The sequence below is a fragment of the Pyrgilauda ruficollis genome, unplaced genomic scaffold (genome assembly GCF_017590135.1).
Source record: "Pyrgilauda ruficollis isolate IOZ18807 unplaced genomic scaffold, ASM1759013v1 scaffold252, whole genome shotgun sequence".
NCBI lineage: Eukaryota > Metazoa > Chordata > Aves > Passeriformes > Passeridae > Pyrgilauda > Pyrgilauda ruficollis.
Window position 1 is genome coordinate 234,567 of NW_024523845.1, and position 20,878 is coordinate 255,444.

Consider the following 20,878-nt stretch of genomic DNA (forward strand, 5'->3'; position numbering starts at 1 on the left):
GAATGCATGTGAAACATGGGGTAAAACTTCCAGCTTTCTGTCACTACCTCTGGAGTGCTTTCCAGCCAGTCAGCATCTGTTACCCATAGACTTTTTACAGACTCTTGCTTATGTTTTCTGGGAACTTTGAAGGGGAGAGGGGAAGATATTAAATACATTTGACTCTTGAAAATGATCTTATGTAGTAGTGGGAAAGGAGGTGGGTTCTCACTGCTCCTCACTATGATAATGACTCAGGCAGTTGGCACAGGTAACCTCTTGTTGGATTTCCAGACTCTCTGGTCAAGCCTGTGCCATAGTCCTGGAGCATCGTGCTGGTTGGGTAGAATCACTGAGCCACTCCAGGTCAACTATTTGAGAAGGATTTAATTTTGCAGGAATATAATTTTATGAAAAATTCAACCCAGCAAACATTGCACATAAGAAGATTGGATTAGGGAACTGCATGGGACATCCTGGCAATTCCAGTCTGGTTCCCTCTGTCATGGAAGCCATGACACAACAGCCACTTCAAGACTAGTTAGGTTTCTTACCTGAGACATACTTTTGGTCTGGCAGTTTGGGTTTTTTTTTTGTTTTGCTAGGCTTGGCAAGAGAAGTACTTTTAGATTGCCAAGTTAGAGAGGCTCCCCTCTTGAAATCCTCTTAGTCATTTGTTTTATCTGATCCCAGTTAAATTAATCTTTCAAACCTTTTTAAATCTACCTCTGAAGAAACCAGAACTATACATAGTATTACAGATTGCCAGTATTCACCATGCTTGAATGCTGCTCCTGCATTTTTAGCTCTATTCGAAATAGCACTGCAAATTGGGATTGCTGTGCTTTTTGTTTATTTGTTTGGGGTTTTTTATTGGCCTTTGCACATTGATACAGCCTCTGGTCATTCTGTGATTGGCTAATACAAGTATTTCTGCTTTCTGTCATATGCAACTGATGAATTCCCATATTAGAGCAGGATTTAGACTCTGAGGCATTACTCTTGTAATGTTATATATCATCCCATCTCCATTATACAGTTCTGAACTTCCTTACATTTTCTGTACTATCCTCTTCCTTGCAATGACAGTGACACCTAAATTTATCACTAATAAGTTTTCTTAGCATACCTCTCCTTTTTTGTACAAGAACACATTTTTCCTATGCCAGGTCTTGCTCCAGCTCCCATTTTTCTGTCTTCAGGAGTGGTTCCCTTTATGACTGTATGTCAAATGCTTTACTTAAATGTAAGTTGATTGTATTGACTGCATATCTTTTGTCTAAAATGCAGTTTTAATGAACTCAGAGACATTGGTTACACTTACATTGACATACTGTAACATAACAAAGCTTAGCATTTTTATAGTGTATTTAACATTGACTCCATTTCTGTCCAGCAGGATCTTTCCTGCCCTGTTTTCCTCACTTCTGGATCTTTCCCTTGTTCACACCTGGCTGTTGCTGAAACCCTCATTCAGTTTTGGAGAAGTTCACAGGCATTTTCATTCATGACTGGAACCTAAATCTCTGGAGCTGATGCTACCTTTGTGACCTAGGTTTCGCAGTTGTGCCTCAATTTCGACCTCAGACCACAAACTGTCTCTAGGGACACATGACTGCACCTCAGATTGTACCTCTTTCTCCAGGCCTTGCCTCCTTATTGCTTCTGGTCAGTCTTATTTTCTCTTAGTATTGAGTCATTGCATTTTTTCCCAGGGAGCTGTGAATGTGATCCACCATTCTGTTTTTTTGGCTTTCTCGCCTACCCATTCTGATGCAGGAATCTCAGGTGAAAACCATTCTGGCTGCATAGGTGTGCTCATCTCTGTTTTTCCTTGTTTAACTTGCTGAGTAGAGTGCAACTTTGAAACAGCAAACTGCCTCTCCTTCAGTGGTGTGCTTGTCTCTTAGTATTGTTTGCTGTTCTTCTCACTCAGCCCTGAATTCCTGAGGACTTTTTGTCTAGCTGTGCTGACAGGGTTTTGTACACCTGTCCTCTCCTTTTCATCTTCTCTGCTTCATTTAACTTTGCACAAATATTTAGTCAATTTTTGCTGCTGCTGTTCACTGACCACCATGTGGAATTCTTTGCACAGATCCCATGCTATAATAGCTGTCCTGCTGTGGCTGTTGTCCACCTCTTTCTCCATCTGAGCCAACCAGAGGTGAGGAACACCTGGATCTGCCATTCTTTCATGTAAGAAAGAAGAGGTTAGGGGTGTGATAATCAGTGGTAGCCTTGGATATAGCAACTGTGAAATAAAGAAATTAAAGATCTTGCCAGGGATGAGGAAGGAGAGTAGTCAAGTACAAACCCTGGACTTTAGACAAGTAGAGTTTGGCTTATTCAGGGGACTGGTAGGTGTGATTCCTTGAGAAGCAGCTCTGAAGGGCAAAGTGGCTTAAGGAAGCTGGGAGGTCTTTAAGGACCTTTAAGAGCAGCCTGTTTTAAATTCAGGAAAATGAGCAGATTTATGAGGAGCCCAGAAGAGGGTAATCACAATGGTGGTCCCAACGTCAAAAGGCATTGTACAAGAAGTGAAGCAGGGACAGGCTGCAAAGGAAGAGTTTAGAACCATTGCCTGGGCATGCAGAGAATGTTATCATCAAAGTCAAAGCTCAGCTGTAGTTGAGATCTTCAAGGGACATCAAGGACAAGAAAAGCTTCTACTATTGCACTAGTAATAAAGGCTGACCAAGGAACATGTGTGCTCCATGCTGAGTGGGCTGGGTGATCCAGTGATGACAGAGACAATAAGTCTGAAGCACTCAAAGCCTTCTTTGTTCAGTCTGCACTAATGATGCCTCCCATGCCCTGTGATCAGTGAACACATCCCAGAGGAACAGGCAACAGTGAACGGGAATAGGGCCAGGGATTAGTTGAGGAAATTTGACCTGTGCAACTCCATGGTATCCAACAGGCTACATCTGAGGGAGCTGAGAGAACTGGCCAATGTCCTTTCAAGGCCACTCTCTCATACATAATAGTCTTGTATTCAGGTTGGGACATTTTGGTCTAAGTGGCCTGACAGCCATGTGGGCGGATGATGAGGCTGAGAAGGTGGCTAATGGTTGCTCTTGGCCATGAAGATACTGACATCAGAGTGCTGCAGGGATGTGGCATAGCAGCTGTTCAGTCCAGCATCTTTGCCACTGGAGGAGGCAGTGCAGTGCTTGCTTATAAAATCTACAGATGACACTGATCACTGGGTGGGGAAACCAGTTGATATGCTTGTGGACATGCTGGGGGAATGAACCAGCAAGCACTTTATGAAAGTCAACTAAGTCAAATGTTCTTCCTTGAGAAAGAGGAGGGCTACCTGGCTGAGAAGCAGCACTGCTGGAAAGGCCTTGGAGGCACTGGTGGACAGTGAGCTGAGTGTGAGCGGGAGGTATGCCTTGTCAGCAAAGATGACTAACAGCATCCAGAGCTCTGTGGCCAGGAGCACAGCCAAGAGATTGAGGGATTTGATTACCCTTCTTTGCTCTATACTTGTTAGCTCAGGGCTAGAGCACTGTGTCTAGATCCTGGTCTAGAATCCTGAATTCAAGAAAAACATTGGCAAACTGGACTAAGGTCAGTGGATGATTGTCAGGTTGATTGAATGACTGGATCAGCACATGAGGAAAGACTGGGACAACTGGTCTTGTTCAGCCTGAAGGATGCCTCTGAAGGGACCTAGCAACAGCAGTGGCTTGCCAGGTCCGAAGAGACGAGGCCCAAGAACATGGATTGCTTTTGCCATTTTATTGGACTGTGTTACTGGCCCTGTGGTAGTCAGTCAGAAATCTTCCTCAAACCACTCTCTCTTAGGGGTTGTAGAGTGGCACAGTTATGATTTATAAGGAGTGTCAGCCTTTAGCTGTCTTTCTTTGACCATAGAAGTCTCAGTGGTAGAGACACTTTTGTCAATAAGCTGTAGGCTAAAGTTTCTCAGCAGGGAAAGTAGCTGCCAAGTCAGACTTCAGTCACTGCCACTGAAGATAAAAATTCTGGTTCTCAACAATACCTGTGAGATGTGTGGGTTATGTCTATCTGCCATAGGTAGTAAAAAAAGCTAGGGATCAAATTGAGCTTGTCAGACTTGAGGGAGTAAGAGGTTTTGGATTTTGTTGCCTGTCTCAAAGACAGAAATTCCAGGGTAGCTTAATTCTCAAGAAGCTGCCAAATCTCTATTTATTAGTGATTTTTTAAAAAAAATCAAGATTGCTGAAACTGGTATTTTTTGTCCTGCTTAGGCAGTGAAGAATGCAGCTCCAGTTGTTCCTGCCTGAAATAGATCCAATTTTATTTACTGGTTTTTTTTCTGGGATCTTGGAGGTGCACAGCAGTAGGATCTGTGAAAGTTTTGCAGGTCAGCTGTTGTATAAAACAGGTTCAAATTACATCAACTTGCTTGGGACCTTGTCCAGATGGGTTCTGAATACCTCCAGTCAAGGATGGACACAGAGCATTTCTTGCCAGCCTGTTCCAAGGTTTTAATAATATAATGTGTTTTGTTTGTTTTGTCACAGGTTTTTTTTTTTACAAACCAATTCCTTATAGGACTGAATTGCCCGTGCTGCAGTGAGTTTCTGTTGCCTCTCACCCTAATCTCATGCTCCTCCAAGGGGAGGCTGGCCCTGTCTGTGCTTCAGCAGTCCACATGGCTGTCGCACTCTCCCAGGTGATCTCCTTTTGCCTTTTCTTCTCCAGGCTGGAGAAGCTCTTGCAGCTTCTCCTGGCAGGTCTGTGCTCCAGCCCCCAGCGTCCTACTCTGCTGAGCCTCTGCGGGCCTTGCTCCAGGGTGTCACATCTTTGTGGTCTTGTGCCCGCCGATCCAGATCCAGTTTCACCAGCATGGAGTAGCAAGGAAGAGCCTCTTTCCTGGGCTTGATGGCAAAACCTGTGCTAATGCAGCCCCTTTTGCAGCTGACCTTTGCTCTGGCTGCCTTACCCCTCAGACTCCTTCTGCACTTGTTGTCTGTCCCTTAGGGCCCCCAAGTCCTCTCCTGCCAACCTGTTTTCTACCCCACCGATGCCCACCTGTCCCCCTGCCCGGTGTGAGTCCATCCCAGGAGCAGAGCTTTTCCTGTGCTGACCTTTACCGTGCTGAAGTGCCGTGCTGTTTGTGCAGCCTGTCAGGGTCCCTGTGCACAGCCCTGCTGCCCTGACTGACTTGGGCTCGGGACTCTGGGAGGCCTGAGGACAGGACTCAGCCAGGAGCAATGGAGCCAGAGACAACGTGGAGCCTTCTCTGTGCCTTTCGACACGTGCAGCAGAACCAGACCTGGACCTGGGTTTTTCTTTAGCTTTCCTTCTGCTGCTCATCTTCTTGCAGAAGGCTTCTTCATTGCTTCCCCCATTGCTGACTGCTGTTATTGCCTTCCAAGCTGTTGTACTGTGACAACCATAGAAGCTATCCAAAGATGTTGTTCGTATCCCAGAATTTGTAGTGTTGCAGCTGTTCCTTGGCCTCTGATTCTGTCTCACAAGCCTTGCACATCTGGTTACAGGCAAGTGTGGTGGGGCCCCCACACTGTCTCCCATCATGCCATTCATTCCATGCTGTCCTCACTGCCCCCACTTGCAAGTTGGCCATTTTTTTGTCACCACTGATAAAAAGTCTTGTGGAAATCAAGGATAGAAAATGCATAATTTAGTAACAATTGCTTTTTGTTAATCTTTAAAAGTTTGAAATGTTTGAATTTTCATAATAGAAAGGTAAACAACTCCAGCCTCAAGAAAGACACTGTCTTACTAATGTTAATAGTAATCTCTTCCAGTTATCCATGGAATTCTAAGATAAAGTATAACTACATATGCTCAAAACCTTGGCTGACGAGATGCTGGTTCTGCTAGGTGCTTTCTGGAGTTTCTTCAACTAGATAAAGGCCAGAATGGAGAATTTAAGTATTGAAACACTCTTCGTGTTTATAGTTAGAACTTTAGTAGAAGAGTGCAGACCTGCATGGAGCTATGAACTTTTCTGTTAGGGCAAACCATGCAAGAGAAGGAATTAGGCAGGCTGCACAGATCCTTATCACATAGGCACTATCATGTCTCCAAAAAATTATTCCAGTAGCATGGTGAGAAAGCAAAAGACTGAGAGCTGGCAAAACTGGCCTGAGTGAGCCTTTGATCTTGCCCGAAATCCCATCTCTGCTGTGACCATAACACATCTCTAAAGAAGAAAAACACAGCAAGTACAATTCTTCTCTCAAATGTTCTCCCATCCTACGGCCATTTGCAGTTCAAGGAATTCGATGCAGTTTTGTCTTTGGCTGATTTTAAAGTTTTTGTGCTTTTTAGTGTCTTATAATATTTAACTTCCAGTTTGGTTAGAGGAATGAAATAGCAAATAACCCTTTCACTTTCATGTGATAAAAGATGTAAAAGTGTGGAATAAAAATATTTATTGAAGGTTCCCACTGTTTCTACAAACTTCCTAGGAATTTGATTAGATCCTGGGTCTAGTGCCCATTGAAGCAGCCGGAAAGGTTGTGTCACCTGTGTTGTATAGGCTGTATCCTAAGGACTCTGTAGGCCTCGCTCTGCTTCACCATCTGCCCGGGGGGTTCACAAACCGACTCTGATGGAACTTGGCATTAAAAGTCTGAAAATACTTTCTCAGTCCAGAATTTTTAGTTGACTGTAGCACACCATCATTAATTTCTTCAGGCAAGGAGCTGAGGAATCTTTTCATCTGTGCAGAACAGGAAGAAAACATTGGGGTATTTTGTTGTATCCAAAGATTTGCACCCACTGCCTCTCTGCACTTGTTCTGCAAGCTGTCTGTCAGTTCCTTGACGTTTCCAGGGTAATGCTTGCTCTCCGTGCTCATGTTTCTTTTATTATGCTGCTGATACTAACATTTTGAGAAAGCAGATACGCAGTTTAAAATATGATGGTTCGGCTAAAGCTGAACAGAGTTTTTGCTCTGGTTTCTGCTTTTCCAAAGTTTTAGTCTTGCTGTAAGTAGAACAGGTATTCTGCCATCTCAAAACAAAAAGAGTTGGTTGAAAGAGACATTTATTTGATAACCTTAATTTGTCTAAATACAGCAGGGAAAAATTGTTGGTCTTCAGGCTGGAAAAGAAAATTATTAAGAAAGGGATGACAAAAACCTGTAAAACAGGCAAAGGTGCCTGGGGAATGCCTTCCCACTGCTGCTCCAGCAGTGCAGGGAAATGCCATCAAATGAAACTCACACATGGCAGGTTCCAAATGAGCAAAAGGAGGTTCTTCCTCCCGCATTGCCTGGTGAGGTTCTGGTACGCTCTGCCTTGGGCTGTTGCAGATACTAAAAGGCAGCAACTTTGAAACCTTGTCAGAGACACAATGCTAGGAGAGCCAGCTGTTGGCATGACCTCCTGCAATAGTTCTCATGTCCTTGCAGCACACAGGGAACAGATGCATGCCTGGTATCTCTCACATAGGTGTTTGTGCCTTGCACCAGATATAAACTGTAATTTTAACTGTAACTAATTCTGTTTCTAAAGCAAAACGTGAACACCAACTCACTTTTAATTCCTGTGGAAATATTATAACAATTAAATATTTTAGTTAAATAAGTGAAAGCTAGAGTAAATATTGTAGAAATAGAAAAGGTTGTCTAGTAGATCTATTTTAGTTACTTACAGCACCTTTTTATGGTTTTCCTGCATGAGTTATTCCAAATTAAGAACCAACATTTTCATTTAAGGGTACACTTGCCCATTTCTAAGCTCAGTTCTTTAGGTCTTGCTTCCAACCTACTTCATACCCCTCCTCTGCTAACTTCCTTGTAAAAGAGAAAATAAAAAAAGGGTTTGTCAATAGAACTAATGCAGTTACCTAATGTATTAAAATACCAGTAAAAGTTGGCAGGATCGTAAGTTGACACACCTGATGGCTGGTCATGTTGAAACTTTGACATGGAGGTCAATTTCACCTCAGCCAGGAAGATGTGCTGACAAAGGCAGGCATCCTATGTGGCAGCTTTTACTTATAATGGGTGAGGCTTGTTTTTGAAATGCCAACATGAACACCCCACCCCCAGCCCCCCTTTAGTCTAGGGAGATGCAGCGCTTTTCTAGTCTGAACAGGACAAATTCACTGTACTTTGGATTGCCGACAGTAGTCTCCCTGGCTGCCGGTAGCTAAGCCTCACTCGAAAACAGCCGTGAGTCAGGCGTTGTGGATTCAGGCGGGGTCTTCCAGAAAGCCTGAGCCTCAGTTCTGTGCTCCTGCTCTTCATTCTCTGCTTGTCCCGTGCCGCGGAGACCTGCCCCACTGTCTGGGAGCTGCTGTCGGAGGGAGAGCTCCTGTGGGCACGGGCTGGCAATGTGTCAGTGTTGCTGTTCTGGAGCATGACAGATTCGTGTTTCCAGTTTTAGATATTCCTTGCTTCCTTCTCAGATCCGGGAGCTGGTTCCTGAGTCCCAGGCCTACATGGATCTCTTGGCCTTCGAGCGCAAGCTAGACCAGACCATTATGCGGAAGCGCGTGGATATTCAGGAAGCGCTGAAGAGGCCAATGAAGGTATGTTGGGAAAAACTGTAGGTTGTGTCAGGGGAGGAAAATAATTCTTGTAGTAAATGATGGAAATACTTTTCAAGTAAAAGTCCCATGAGCAGAAATGCTTTGGTTAGACAAAGCTCCTAAGAGTGAACAGCTGGGAATCAGCAACAGAAAAGTGGTAGAGAAAATTCAGTGGCTAGTACCAGCTCTAGCTTCTGGAAGTCTTTAATGAGGGGATTAATAGCCTAAGGATAAATAAGCAATAGATAAACACTAGTTTGGGAACTTTGTATTAAAATTATTAAAAATGAGAAAATAAGAGATTAGAGGGGTGTGCTGAAGATATGTATTATGTTTCCAATTCAAATTTGGTCAAAAATGGAATTTGTGGAATAACAGAACATACAATGGGAAGAATTACTTACAGAAATTATTATTTGCGTAAGAAAAGAATGGATGACATTTTTTGCAGTTTCTGTTAGATAAAGTTCATTACTTCGCTCTTCCTAACTTCCCACTGAAAAGGTTTTTTCTAAGTTTTCTGAGCCTATTCATTGGAATCATGGAAGAGTTTAGATAGGAGGAAACTGGAAGTTATCTAGTTCAACCTTCTGCTAGAAACAGGGCTGTCAAGGCCTTGTTGAGTTTTGAAAATCTGTAAGGATGGAGGTTTCACAGCCTCGTCAGGCAGTCTGTTACATTTTTTGCCCACTCTTATTGTGTACAATTTATTTTCATGTCTCGTTTAAGTTCTTGTGACTGTACTGGGTAGCTCATACTCTGTTCCTCAAATAATGCCCATAGAATGAAGAGTTTTGTAGCTATATGTCTGCCATGACATAAAACTATCATTCTTGTCTGTGTCAACAAAGATCAATATTCTGTTGTCTTTGTCACTGTACAGGTACCTGATAAAATGTGGAAAGCTTTTACCTCTTGATGGTTTTCCAGTTGATATATGTGAAACGAACAAAAAAAAAAAAAAAGAAAAAAAGAAACAATTAAGTTCTATTAACACCTCCTAGACAGAAAAGAAACTGAAATGTGGATGGTCTAAATAATGAGTTCATTCCTAAAAAGTGTTTTACATAATAGATTTTACTCTCAGAAGAAATCATTTGTCTTACCTTCTTGATATGTGTAGAACACCATTCTTTTAAACTAGTTAGGAATCTGGCCATATTTAAAGGTGATTGAAGACTTTGACTTGAATTCGTAAATCACCAGGAAGTTATTTATTCTGTGGCAAACTCTTTAATGAGGGAATTAACAAGTGCACAAGATCCTAGCTGTAAGCTGTGCTATGGAGCTATTCAGTGTCTGGGTTAGGGAGGAGTATAGGAGGCACAACACTCTACAGAAACTGTAGACAGAAAATTTTGTTTCCATCTAGGACTCAAACCTAGATAAACTTGGGTTTTTCTTAATGTTAAGTATTTCCATTTTATTATAGTTGCAGAATTGGTAACAGCAGTAGAAGTTATCTCTGCATTTCCATCTCTTATCAAAGGTCTTGTAATTTTGAAATACTTTCCTTAAAACAATAATTCTCAAACACAGACTACAATCCTATGAGAAATATGAATTTGTCTAAAGTACATGAAATTATGTGGGAATATGCAGGATTTCTCAGAGTTATCAGCTGTGGCTGCAGTTACAGTGTCTGTCACGGTGATTGAGCTGTAGCTAGAAACAGTTGTAGAGAACCACAGATTTATGGTCAAGTGTTGCTCAGGCTGGGTTTTTTTCTGTCTAAAGACTAACTATTCTGGAGAAATTTTAGGGTTAAGTGGTTAAAGAATTTATTTTCGTGAGGACAGTGCATAAAATATGTTTGGCTTGTTGATCCTACTTGGATTTCCTGAGAGCAGTTGCACTCTTGAACCAGATGACAGCTGTGGGATGGCTCAAGAAGTGAGGAGACCTGGAGTTTGGACGGCTGATGAAGGGGAAAATGGCCTTCCCCACCTGTCAGCAGCCCTCTTCAGCTGCCAGCTTTTCCAGTTTAGATCCTGCCTCGGCAGTTTTCCACTGGTTGGGCACTGCTGTGTACTCTCCTCTTCTTCAGCCAGTCCTGCATTGTTGGATTTCATCTGTCTTGAGAGTCTCAGAATTCCTTGTCTGCAGAGCAGCATTAGCAAGAGTCCTTGTACTGACTTCATGGAAGACTCGCATGGTCAGAATTCAAGAAAGAACTTTTGGGAGGTAGTCAGGCAGACAGGGCTGTTTGACAGATATAGCAAGCTCCATGGCCTGAAGGAAACAGAAACCATACACTCAACAGACCAGCAGATGACATTAAAGAATGAATTACTGAAAACCGACGCAGCTCTGTGGGCATGGTGGACTTACAGGAGTGGGATTTATTTCTCTAAGTATAGACGTAGCCATTTCATTCATTTATATGTGAGCTAGTCACTCTTGACTCCCTTCACAGTTGAGAGAATAAGTTGGTGTAGGCAGTGGTGTTCAGGGCACAATTCTTCTCATACAGAAGTGGATGTTTAAAATAATATAGATAAATAACACCCTAGAAATGCTTATTTCTCTCCATTGTGTAACCCTGAGATAGACAGTTGTTGCCATAATTTTAAGACTGAGATGATTTTCATCCCAAAGCCTGAACCAGGGTCTTCTGACTGAAAGTGGGATGTGACCATGACACGAGCAGGGCTCCTACTCCAAGCACCACTCCTGGCACCACAGACAGTACTTTCGTTTCACCTAAACCAGAGACTGTTGTCCAGGGGCTGTCATTCTTTTGCAGTGAAATAGTGTGAGACATTCAGTTTACCAGATATGTGTATAGTTGCAGTTTCCAAACTAAATTATCTGCTTCCAGGTTCTCCATTTTTAGGTGTAAAACAAGTAGTAGCGTCAAAACACCATCATAGTGTCTCTTTCCCTAGTTTTGTGAATTGAGATTTTTCTCCCCACTTTCAGGTTCTAAGTTGACTGAGGAATTGATATTGGATTGTTGCCAGAGAGCAGTTTTGTTTTTTTCTGAAATACTTGTCTTGTGGCATAATTCTATGTATTCTGCTTTTTGCATTATGAGATAAGGAAAATCCGATCACCTTATCTCCTTTAATCAGTCAGTGTTTTAAATATGTCTTTCAGGTTCTTTAATGTTTTCTTTTCTCAGGTAAAAAATTAATTCCTCCCAATCCCTGTAGAAAAATAATTTTTCAGCGCACCTGGCTTCTTCTTATTACCTGTCACTATACAAGTCCTCATTCTCTCCTGAGAAAGTACAATATACAACTATGAAATAAGCTGCTACAGCTGGTTTTGTAGACTACTGTGTGTACTAATTTCCATTTTATTCCATGTAGCATTTGCTTCACCTTTTTTTGCATTTTGTTGTTGTTTATGCTTTTATAGAACTGACTGCAAGTGTTTTTCATGTGTCGGTGCAATTTTGAACTCAGTAAATATTGTCTCATTCCTTTTATTATTCATGATACTTGTGTAGTCTACCAAGTCACTGTTTTTTCTGCTTTGGGTTGGCCATTTTTATGTTCATGTCCATTTTTTTTCCCAGGAGTTACCTAACTAATTTTGTTTCCTCTACAAATTTTGACATATCTTGCTGCTGCTCTGAGCGAGATGCCTCTATATTCCCGCTCTAATATGGACATTCTTCATTTAATTTGGGTATTTTATAATGATCAGACAGTGGTTATTGTTTTTTCTGTCTCCTGGTTTTTAGTTTCCACTGTTCATTTTGCTTTCTGAAAAGTTTTTCTTTTCTGTGAGACCAGGAAACGGTTACTGTATATGCAAAGGCAGAAACACAGATTTTAATCTTTTCTGTGCTTTGTGCTTGAGGTTTTTATGCTATGTTGAGGTTCATAGAAATTCACCCTTAAGATATACTTAGCTCTTAACACAATACTACTTAAAAGATTGGCAGTCAGATTTTGAGTCTGAGTCAGTCAGCAGTAGACTATCTGCTAACAACTTTGTTGGTTTGAAATCCCAAGCACAACTTCCCTGGAAGTGTCCGGGAGGTTTTGGGTCCAGCCTGAGAGTTCATTGAAGGAAACTTAAGTTCAGCAGTTGATGGAGATTTATCTAGGGGATAGCACACAGATCATGGGATCATCAGATACTTACTTTCTGATTCAACTTGTTAGGGATTCAATACTAATGGAAACTGAAAAAAAAAAAAAAAAAACAAACAAACACTGTAAATGAGGGAAAGTTTTCTGAAGGATTTGGCAGATTTCCAGCATTTCACCCATTTACTTGAACTTAAAGCTGTATTGATTTGTGTGAAGATGACATCAGAGAACTTGGAGAAAGAGCAAGCTGTAGGTGTGCTGCTCCACTGTTCCTGTCTGCCTCCCATTCAGATCTGTTTGATTTCACGTGAGCTCACCCAGCAATTGTGCTGAGACCTTTGCAGGAGTTCATTGCTGACATGACCACTCATCTGTTACATATGATTACTTTTTTCCCTTTCATTTTCTCAAGGAGAAATTGCAAGTGAAATACAATGGGTTTAGGGGAAGACTTTTCATTTTAATAAGACTGCTATTTAAAGTTTCTTTTGCTGAAGCTGAGTCAAAGATCAGTGTCTCACTGTATGAGAGCAAGGAGATCAAGCATTTACTGATTTTTGGACAAGAGATTGTTTGAATCCCAATGTTGATCAAATCTCTGTGAAGTTCTCCCTGCTTAGCTTTGCCGTTTTGGGTGATAAAGTTCTGGTGTGTCTGAAAAGATGAAATGGGATGCTTTCTTTTTGCCCTAGAGCTGTAAGTCTTCTCTTTAGTTTTTGCTTCCAGCTACTGAGAGTCCTTTGGTTGCTTGCCCTTCTGTTCTCTGAGAATCCACCGTACAGAGAGGAGAAGGGATTTTAGATCTGTGTGATAAAGCACATGACTAAGAAATTTACAGAATTTATTGAAGGGCAGTCACTTCTTGCCACCGCTTTATATAAGCGGCAAAGCAATAAAGTTGCTCATAAATGTTATCATTTTGTGCCTGGATGAGATGGAGTTGCTCAGCTGGAGATGGAAGAATATGTCATTCTGAAAGCCTTCTGGATATGAACTTGACATTATTGTGGAACACGGTGATACTGAGAGGGAACGAAATGCAGTGGTTTTTGGTGTGTATCAGCAGCTGAAGAGACTTTGTGGCCTGTACTCTAAAACCCCACCCAGCACCATGTTGGTGTCTTTCTTTCTTGAGCTGGGTTTTGACTATATCTTATCTCTGAACCGGCATCTTCCAAGACTGGACATCCTTATGATAGCAGTATAGCTGTGCATGCTGGAGTTGTTACTGGATAGATCCCTTCAGGTAGGATTCATACTGTACTCTTGGGTGTCTGCTAAGGGTCTTGCTTGCTTGGTGGTAGTTTGAATCAGCTGCCAGGAGAATAGTCACAGTAGGAGGGAAGGAGCTTAAGGGTCCAAAGTAACTGTTCCTGGCTGTAGAGCCACGGTTCTGAAATTTTACTAGGGATTTCTAAATTTATTTTCTTTAAATTCCACTGCACAAAGTATGCATTACCACTGTTGGTAATAAGGGTATGTAGGGAAGTTCAAGAGCCGTTGTCTAGTTCTTGGACCTGGAAGAGGAGACAGCCTCCCAAAATGTCTGGGAGCAGAACTGTTCCCAGGTAGCTCTTACAAGGAGACAGTGGTGCTGGTGACACTAGATGTCTATTAAGTAAAAGCCTGCTTGTGTATGTAGATACAGTTCTGCAAGTAATCCAGGTGGGGATAAAATTTAGGAATGGTGCATAAAATGTTTGGGGTAATTTGAAGAGTGTTGAGTTTAGAAATGTGAAGCCCTTCACAAATCCACCACACTAAACAGAGATTTGGGCTCATTAAAATAATTATATTATGAAATAGCACTTTGGCAACAGAAATCCTGTAGGAAAGGATGGAGAAAACATGGATTCACAAGAATGTTTTTCTGCTAATCTGCCTGTTCTTATCTGTGTAAACCTGTCATTTTCTGGACTGATGGCACTTTGGAAAATCCTGCTCCCTGTCAGAGCATACTGTCGACACTCCATTTCTATCAAACCTCTCTGTCACTGTCTTCTCCAGATCTGGCAAAATGCAGTAATTTTCCTGTTCCTCTTCAGCCGTAAATCTCTGCCTTCCCCATTCCTCTATGCCAGATTATGCTGTATAATCTGCTGTATGTAACTTCATTCCCTCCTATGTGCGTATAAGCTTTACAAGATTGCGCCTTTCTTACTTTGTTTTGTTGGCATTAACTTGACAACTGTAGCCTTTTTGACATTGTATTCTACATAGGTATTGGAGATTAGAGTCCCAAAGTAATTTTTGATAACAATCTTTTCTAGAAATGCATCAGACTTAATAGCTGGGTTTTCCACATGATGCGTGGAAGGAAGGGCACTGAGAAATGACACAGCCATAAGCCACTATAGTGACTGGGAAATTTCAGGTGGTCTGTAAAAATAGCAATGTATTAGCATGATTGTATCTCTGTCAGAACTGAGCACCTGGGTTAGGGATGAAGCAGACCTTCACTCAGGTCTCCCAGCAAGCTGGAGCTGCAGCATGTTTGCTCAGGGTGAAGGCAGGTGGGGTGAAGAGGAGAGTAAGGCAGCCGGTGTCAGTGTGTTCAGGTGTGTCTGCAGGAGGATTGCTACCAGATGCTGCATGATGGCAGAATGCAGATCGACAGAGATGTGTCTGGCAGGTAGTTTGCAGTATGAGCTGTATTTGTTACTGCCATTTACAAATCTGAACTATGCAACTATGAAAGATATTTGTGTTGCAATAGAGTTGCAGCTGAATTTTAGCAATCTAGCTAGGTTGAAGCCAGAAAGTATATAATATCATGCTTTACTCACAATGATTTCTCAGATATCTAATCCAGAAATATAGAATGTATCACTTCTTAGGCATGGCAACCTCCTGTCTTCCTCCATTTACAGTGACTTTCAGCATGTTTATATAACCAAGAGTTTTTGAAAGGAATTTTCAGATTCAGCTCTTCAATGTATTTTCATACATAACAGAATCTTAAATTATAATACAACCAGTGTAGCTGTACAAAACATGGAGATTCCCTATTAAATGTGTAATTGTCACCTTTCCTGCAGCTTCCTCAGATCCTGAACTTAAACTGGATATGTACTTTTCCCTTTTCTATGTGCATAACAGCAAAAGCGGAAACTGAGACTTTACATTTCCAACACATTTAATCCTGCAAAATCAGACGCTGATGACTCTGATGGCAGCATTGCTTCGTGGGAGCTGCGCGTGGAGGGGAAGCTCCTGGATGATGTATGACTTATCTCTGCTTCACTGGGGCTGGCAGGATCTAAAGATTGGCCTTTGGGGTGTTAGGTTTTACTGGGGACGTCAGCTGAGACAAGACATGTCTGAATGGCAGTGTTGACGTGTTGCTGCTGGGAAGGCACTGTGCCCAGCCCAAGTGAGGGATAAGGCCCTAATGGGAATGTTGGAGAGTGCAGCAGAAAATGAGGCAGATATAAGGACGGGATAGGTAGGAGGAAGTGAAGAGGGCTGAGATTAATCCCTTTAAAGAGATGGCAGGGTTCAGGTTACAACAGGTGGGGTAATTCTGGCCTACAGTGAGCATTGCATCTTGTGAAGAGCAGGATAACAAGGAGAAGTGAGTACTTCATATTCTTAGGGGGTACAACAGGAAGTATGAATGGTTAGAGCAAGGATGGAAGAAACATTTTACTATTTTGAAGTCCTCAGAAACCTCAGTGGTGGATTTAGCTGTCCTTGTGGAAGGCTGGACTTTCCTAACAAAGCTGTCATCTATTTGAATAGACTTCACAAGTAAGTATTTATAGGCTAAACAGATGGAAAACATGCATGCATGGAGAGGACAAGGCTTTCAGTCTGTCTGGAGGTAACTGTACATAAATCAGCTGGAGGAGGAAGTGGTGAAAAAGTGCAGCATCTGGGAGTTGAAGTTAGACAAATTCAGTTTAGAAATTAGAGCATAAATTTCAATAAACAAAGAGATTCTTTATTGGAACAACATAGCTTTTCAATTTCCAGCATTTTTAAATAAAATATTATTTGCATTAAATACAAAGAAACAAATTGGAATACTGTGGCATGTATTCTGTGGAGAGTCAGGTAATCATAGACCTTCTAGTTTTTTAATATAGACAATATGAGCTGTGCAGTAAACAACAAATACTGATAATTAAATGAAAATAAAAAACTTAAGAGGAAATGGTTTTGCTTAGTGTATGAGAGTCTGCAAAACTTACTGTAATCTGATAAATCAGACCAAGAAACTAGCATTCATCAGAAAGGTATACAGAGAATTTAGGATCATAGAATGGTTTGTGTTGGAAGGGATCTTCAAGACCATCTCATTCCATCCCACTGCCCTGGAGAGGGACACCTTCCACTAGTCCATGTTTCTCAAAGCCCCATCCAACCTGGCCTGGAACGCTTTCAGGGATCAGGCAGCCACAGCTTCTGTAGGCAGCCTGTGCCTCACCACCCTCTGAGTAAAAAATGTCCTTCTTGAGACCAGTCCAAAGCGACAATCTGCCCCTCACCCTTTCACTACAGATCTTGGGAAAAAGTCTCCCTTGATTTTTCTTACAAGCCCCCTTTAAATACTCCCTGCAACCTGTGTTTCTCTGGGCTTACCAACCCCAGCTCTCTCAGCCTGTCTTCACAGGACAGGTGCTCCAGTCCTGAGGTAATTTTCATGGCCATTCTCTGGACCTTTCACATCGATGCCATGTTCACCTTACAAGACAGTCCTTTTTAATAACATTAAGAGTCAAGGAAATCTTCCCTAAAAAGTGCACTGTTCCACTACTGTTGAGATTTTTGCATCTTACCCTATTTTTGTCAGAGGGAGAACTCAGTTAGATTGATCACACTTGTGGTTTATGTGGGATTTATTGTTCAAGACAGACTGAGAAGTCTAGGACACAAGCTAATAAATGCAACGTCTGGTTCTTCTGCTTGTACAGCTCAGCAAACAGAAGCGGAAGTTTTCATCTTTTTTTAAGAGTTTGGTTATTGAACTGGACAAAGATCTTTATGGACCTGACAATCATCTTGTGGAGGTGAGAAGGCTCTGCACCCTTTGCGTACAAACCAGTTACTGGCACACATAAACACCTGGCGCCTGTTGCCTCCCTTGTTTAAGGGACTTTGCATTCATTATCTCATGTAAAGTATTTTCAAATTTTTCAAAATTCCATTAATCTTAAGAATATTTGCTAAAAGAATCTACTCTAAAAGCATAGATGATTTAGTGCTGCAGCGCACATCTTAGAACAGAATGTATGAAAAGATGAAACTATTGTGCACATTTCTCCTAACACGTAAAGTATGTTAACAGCAGAGCAGATTCTGCACTAAAGCTGAATTGAAATGACTGGGGGGGATGGAGGTGGGGGGGGTGTTGTGGTTTGGTTTTGTTGTTATGGGGTTTCTTTTTTAGATTGCCAGATCTTCAGAAAGCTTGCGCTTGTCTGATTCTGGTATGGTGTACTGTGCAAGATGCACCTCCATGGACATCAGTGAAAAAAAGACCAACAATTTTGTTTTTCCCTTTGTTAGTGGCACAGAACTCCCACGACCCAGGAAACGGATGGCTTCCAGGTGAAGAGACCTGGGGATGTCAGCGTGCGATGCACATTACTCCTCATGTTGGACTACCAGGTCAGTGTACTGCTTTTAGCCTGGAACATATAGCCTCTGGGACCTAGTGCAACAGAGCAAATTTGTCTTGTCACACACCTCAAAACCCAGTATACTTGTACTTGCAGTGTCACATGGTCCATTGTAGTTAGAATGATACTAAACAGACGGATTATTTAAAATTTAAAGGGGACAAATCAAGTGAGTTTCTAATATAGTCTAGCAAAATATTGGTCTTGGCATTATGATAATGATAACTGTTACTGCCCATCTGCAGAAAAAATATGCATTTCCTCCTCTAGCCTTTTAGAGGATAGTCAGAGAAGTTGCACACAAGTTACACATGTGGTTCTTTGAAAAAAATTCAGAGGAGAAGCTATTGCTAGTGATACCTGAACTAGTTGTATAGCTGTGGCAGCCTTACCTGGCACAAACGATGGATACTGCAGTTGTAGTATCACTAATCTGACTGAAACCATCCCTGGAAGAAATGTTGCTGTCTTAAGGAAACTGCTAACTGTTAAACTCGCACTGCTGTGAGTAGGTTGGGATCCCCCCTTTCAATGACAGTTCAGGCTCAGATGCATTTTGATGGTGTACCTTTAAGAACTTGTTCTCTGCCACCTTCTTTTGCCTCCAGACAAATAGCATCTATTCAGGATATAGACACTCCATTCTATGTTAACAGAGAGAAAATTTTATTAATTTTAGGAAGCATATGGACTAACTGAAATACTGATATAGGCAGCGAGAATTTTTGCTGTTTAGACAATATAATGTTTGTTATGCTCACAATTATTATAAATTTTAAAATAAATGTTCTTTTGTTCTTAGGTCCTGATTTGTTTTAAAGCTAGCTTTGGGTGACCCACCATCCATCAGAGTAATCCTTGCTTATTAATGTGATAAATACTAAACCTGAGTATGAGTACACATTTGAAGAAACATCTGATTCCAGATTATCCAAGGAGTTTGTTACAAGAGATGGAGAACAGGGAAGTTGAATTATATCACTGAGATCAGGAAAAGAAATAAAATCCATTGATTGGTTGCGGTTAGATAAATCTTTTGGTTTGCACTGGAATGGTTCATTGCCTGAACAGAGTTCCAAGTTGACATGAGACAGCAGTTATTAGCAGCTGTGGAAGCATCATCCTGCCTTCCTTCTCTCTGTCTGTGGTTAACTTCCAGTAGTTCAGCTGTTCTTTTTCTTCTCTCATTCAAATTTTGCATCAGTGTTGAAAGGGATAATTCTTTCTGAGTCTTTGTGCAAGTTTTTATTATTTGAAGCATGTGCTACAGGTAGTCTGTGTGCACAGCATGGGTACAAGGTCCTTTTTCCAGAGCGCCAATGGTGGGACACAAAAATACAAACTTGTATTTTTGGAATCTCTGCCACTGAATGGGATACTTCTCCTGAGGAACAGAGTCCCCTGAGAACTAAAACGGAAACGTCATACTTGCATATCTGTCTGCTTTCCTCTGTACTGCCCCCTCCTTGGCTTTCTGTTCCAGCCTCCCCAGTTCAAGTTGGACCCACGGCTGGCCCGGCTGTTGGGGATCCACACGCAGACACGCTCGGCCATCATCCAGGCTCTCTGGCAGTACATCAAAACAAACAAGCTGCAGGACTCCCATGATAAGGAATACATTAACTGCGACAAGTACTTCCAGCAGGTAACTCTTTTTTGGACGCAGTCGCTGTTTAGAAGCAAACTCTAACATCCAGCCACAAATTTGGGATGAATGAAAATGACTGGTTTTTATTTTCCCTTGATGATTTGTGTTATCCTCAGTACTGAATGGCTTTCAGCAGCCACTACAACTAATATCATTAACACCCTCTCCATGTGCCAGTGTTGTCAAAACCAAGGCCACATGAAAGCATCTCCACCCTTTCTGTAAATATGATTATGGGGTTTTTTTGAAAGGTAATGTTAACTGAGCTATCACTGTCTTACCTGGCTTTGTTTTTCAGGCTCACATGACTCACTTTGAAAGTAATTGAAAGTAGGGTTTGTGACATACTTCTGTGTAGGGAAAATACTGGCAATTACAATGAATGAATAATGTTTTAGCAACCAATGAAAGTAAATGTTGTGATGAAACTTGTGTCCTGGTTTTCTTTTTAATTTTTTATCTTCTGTTATTAATTTGCCCTATAACAGTTCAAAGTAGCCAATGCTTGAAGTAAATTTAAAGACACCTCTGCACATTTGAAACTACAAAATGCAACAAAATAATTGTGAGATTCATGGATAATTTTAGGAATATAAACTCAAAGTGATCATGATTATCTAGTCACTCTCTTGTTTGTTTGGGTTTTGGTTTTTTGAGGATTACAGCATGCAGTCTTTTTCAAAAATAGTGACAACTCCATATTAAAACCATGTAAGAATTTTTGGCAAAATGACAATTCTGTTTGTTCCCTTAATTAGATTATTTGATTTCCATTTTTTATTTATCTATAGCCAATTTTGACAAAGTTTTGTTTCTGCCAGCCCAAAGAGGAAATGGGAAAGGGGAGGTGAAAAACATTTGAAAAATCATGAGCAGAAAGAAAAAGGTGAAAAAGGAGTAGTTTTTTATATGTTGGTCAGTAATTACAGTCCATCAACTAAAACTGGCAGGTAGCAAATTGAAAACAAACAAAAGGACTCAAGCATATTTAAACTTCAAAACTTCTTGCAACAGAACGTTGCAAATGCTAAAAGTGTATATAGGTTCCAAAAGTGACAAACCAATGGATGGAAAATCTT

At 41.3% G+C, this 20,878-nt stretch overlaps 1 protein-coding gene across 5 annotated transcripts in view; it reads left to right on the top strand.

Annotated features, from left to right (window-relative positions):
• SMARCD3 (SWI/SNF related, matrix associated, actin dependent regulator of chromatin, subfamily d, member 3) overlaps window positions 1–20,878 on the top strand; it is a 71,541-nt gene that overhangs the window by 37,637 nt on the left and 13,026 nt on the right. For all 5 annotated transcript variants that reach the window (XM_041471023.1, XM_041471021.1, XM_041471024.1 and 2 more), the window contains exons 4-8: window positions 8,359–8,481; window positions 15,627–15,749; window positions 17,444–17,539; window positions 18,039–18,140; window positions 19,635–19,796. In XM_041471023.1, the coding sequence (XP_041326957.1) occupies window positions 8,359–8,481; window positions 15,627–15,749; window positions 17,444–17,539; window positions 18,039–18,140; window positions 19,635–19,796 (606 nt within the window). The remainder of the gene's footprint in view (window positions 1–8,358; window positions 8,482–15,626; window positions 15,750–17,443; window positions 17,540–18,038; window positions 18,141–19,634; window positions 19,797–20,878) is intronic.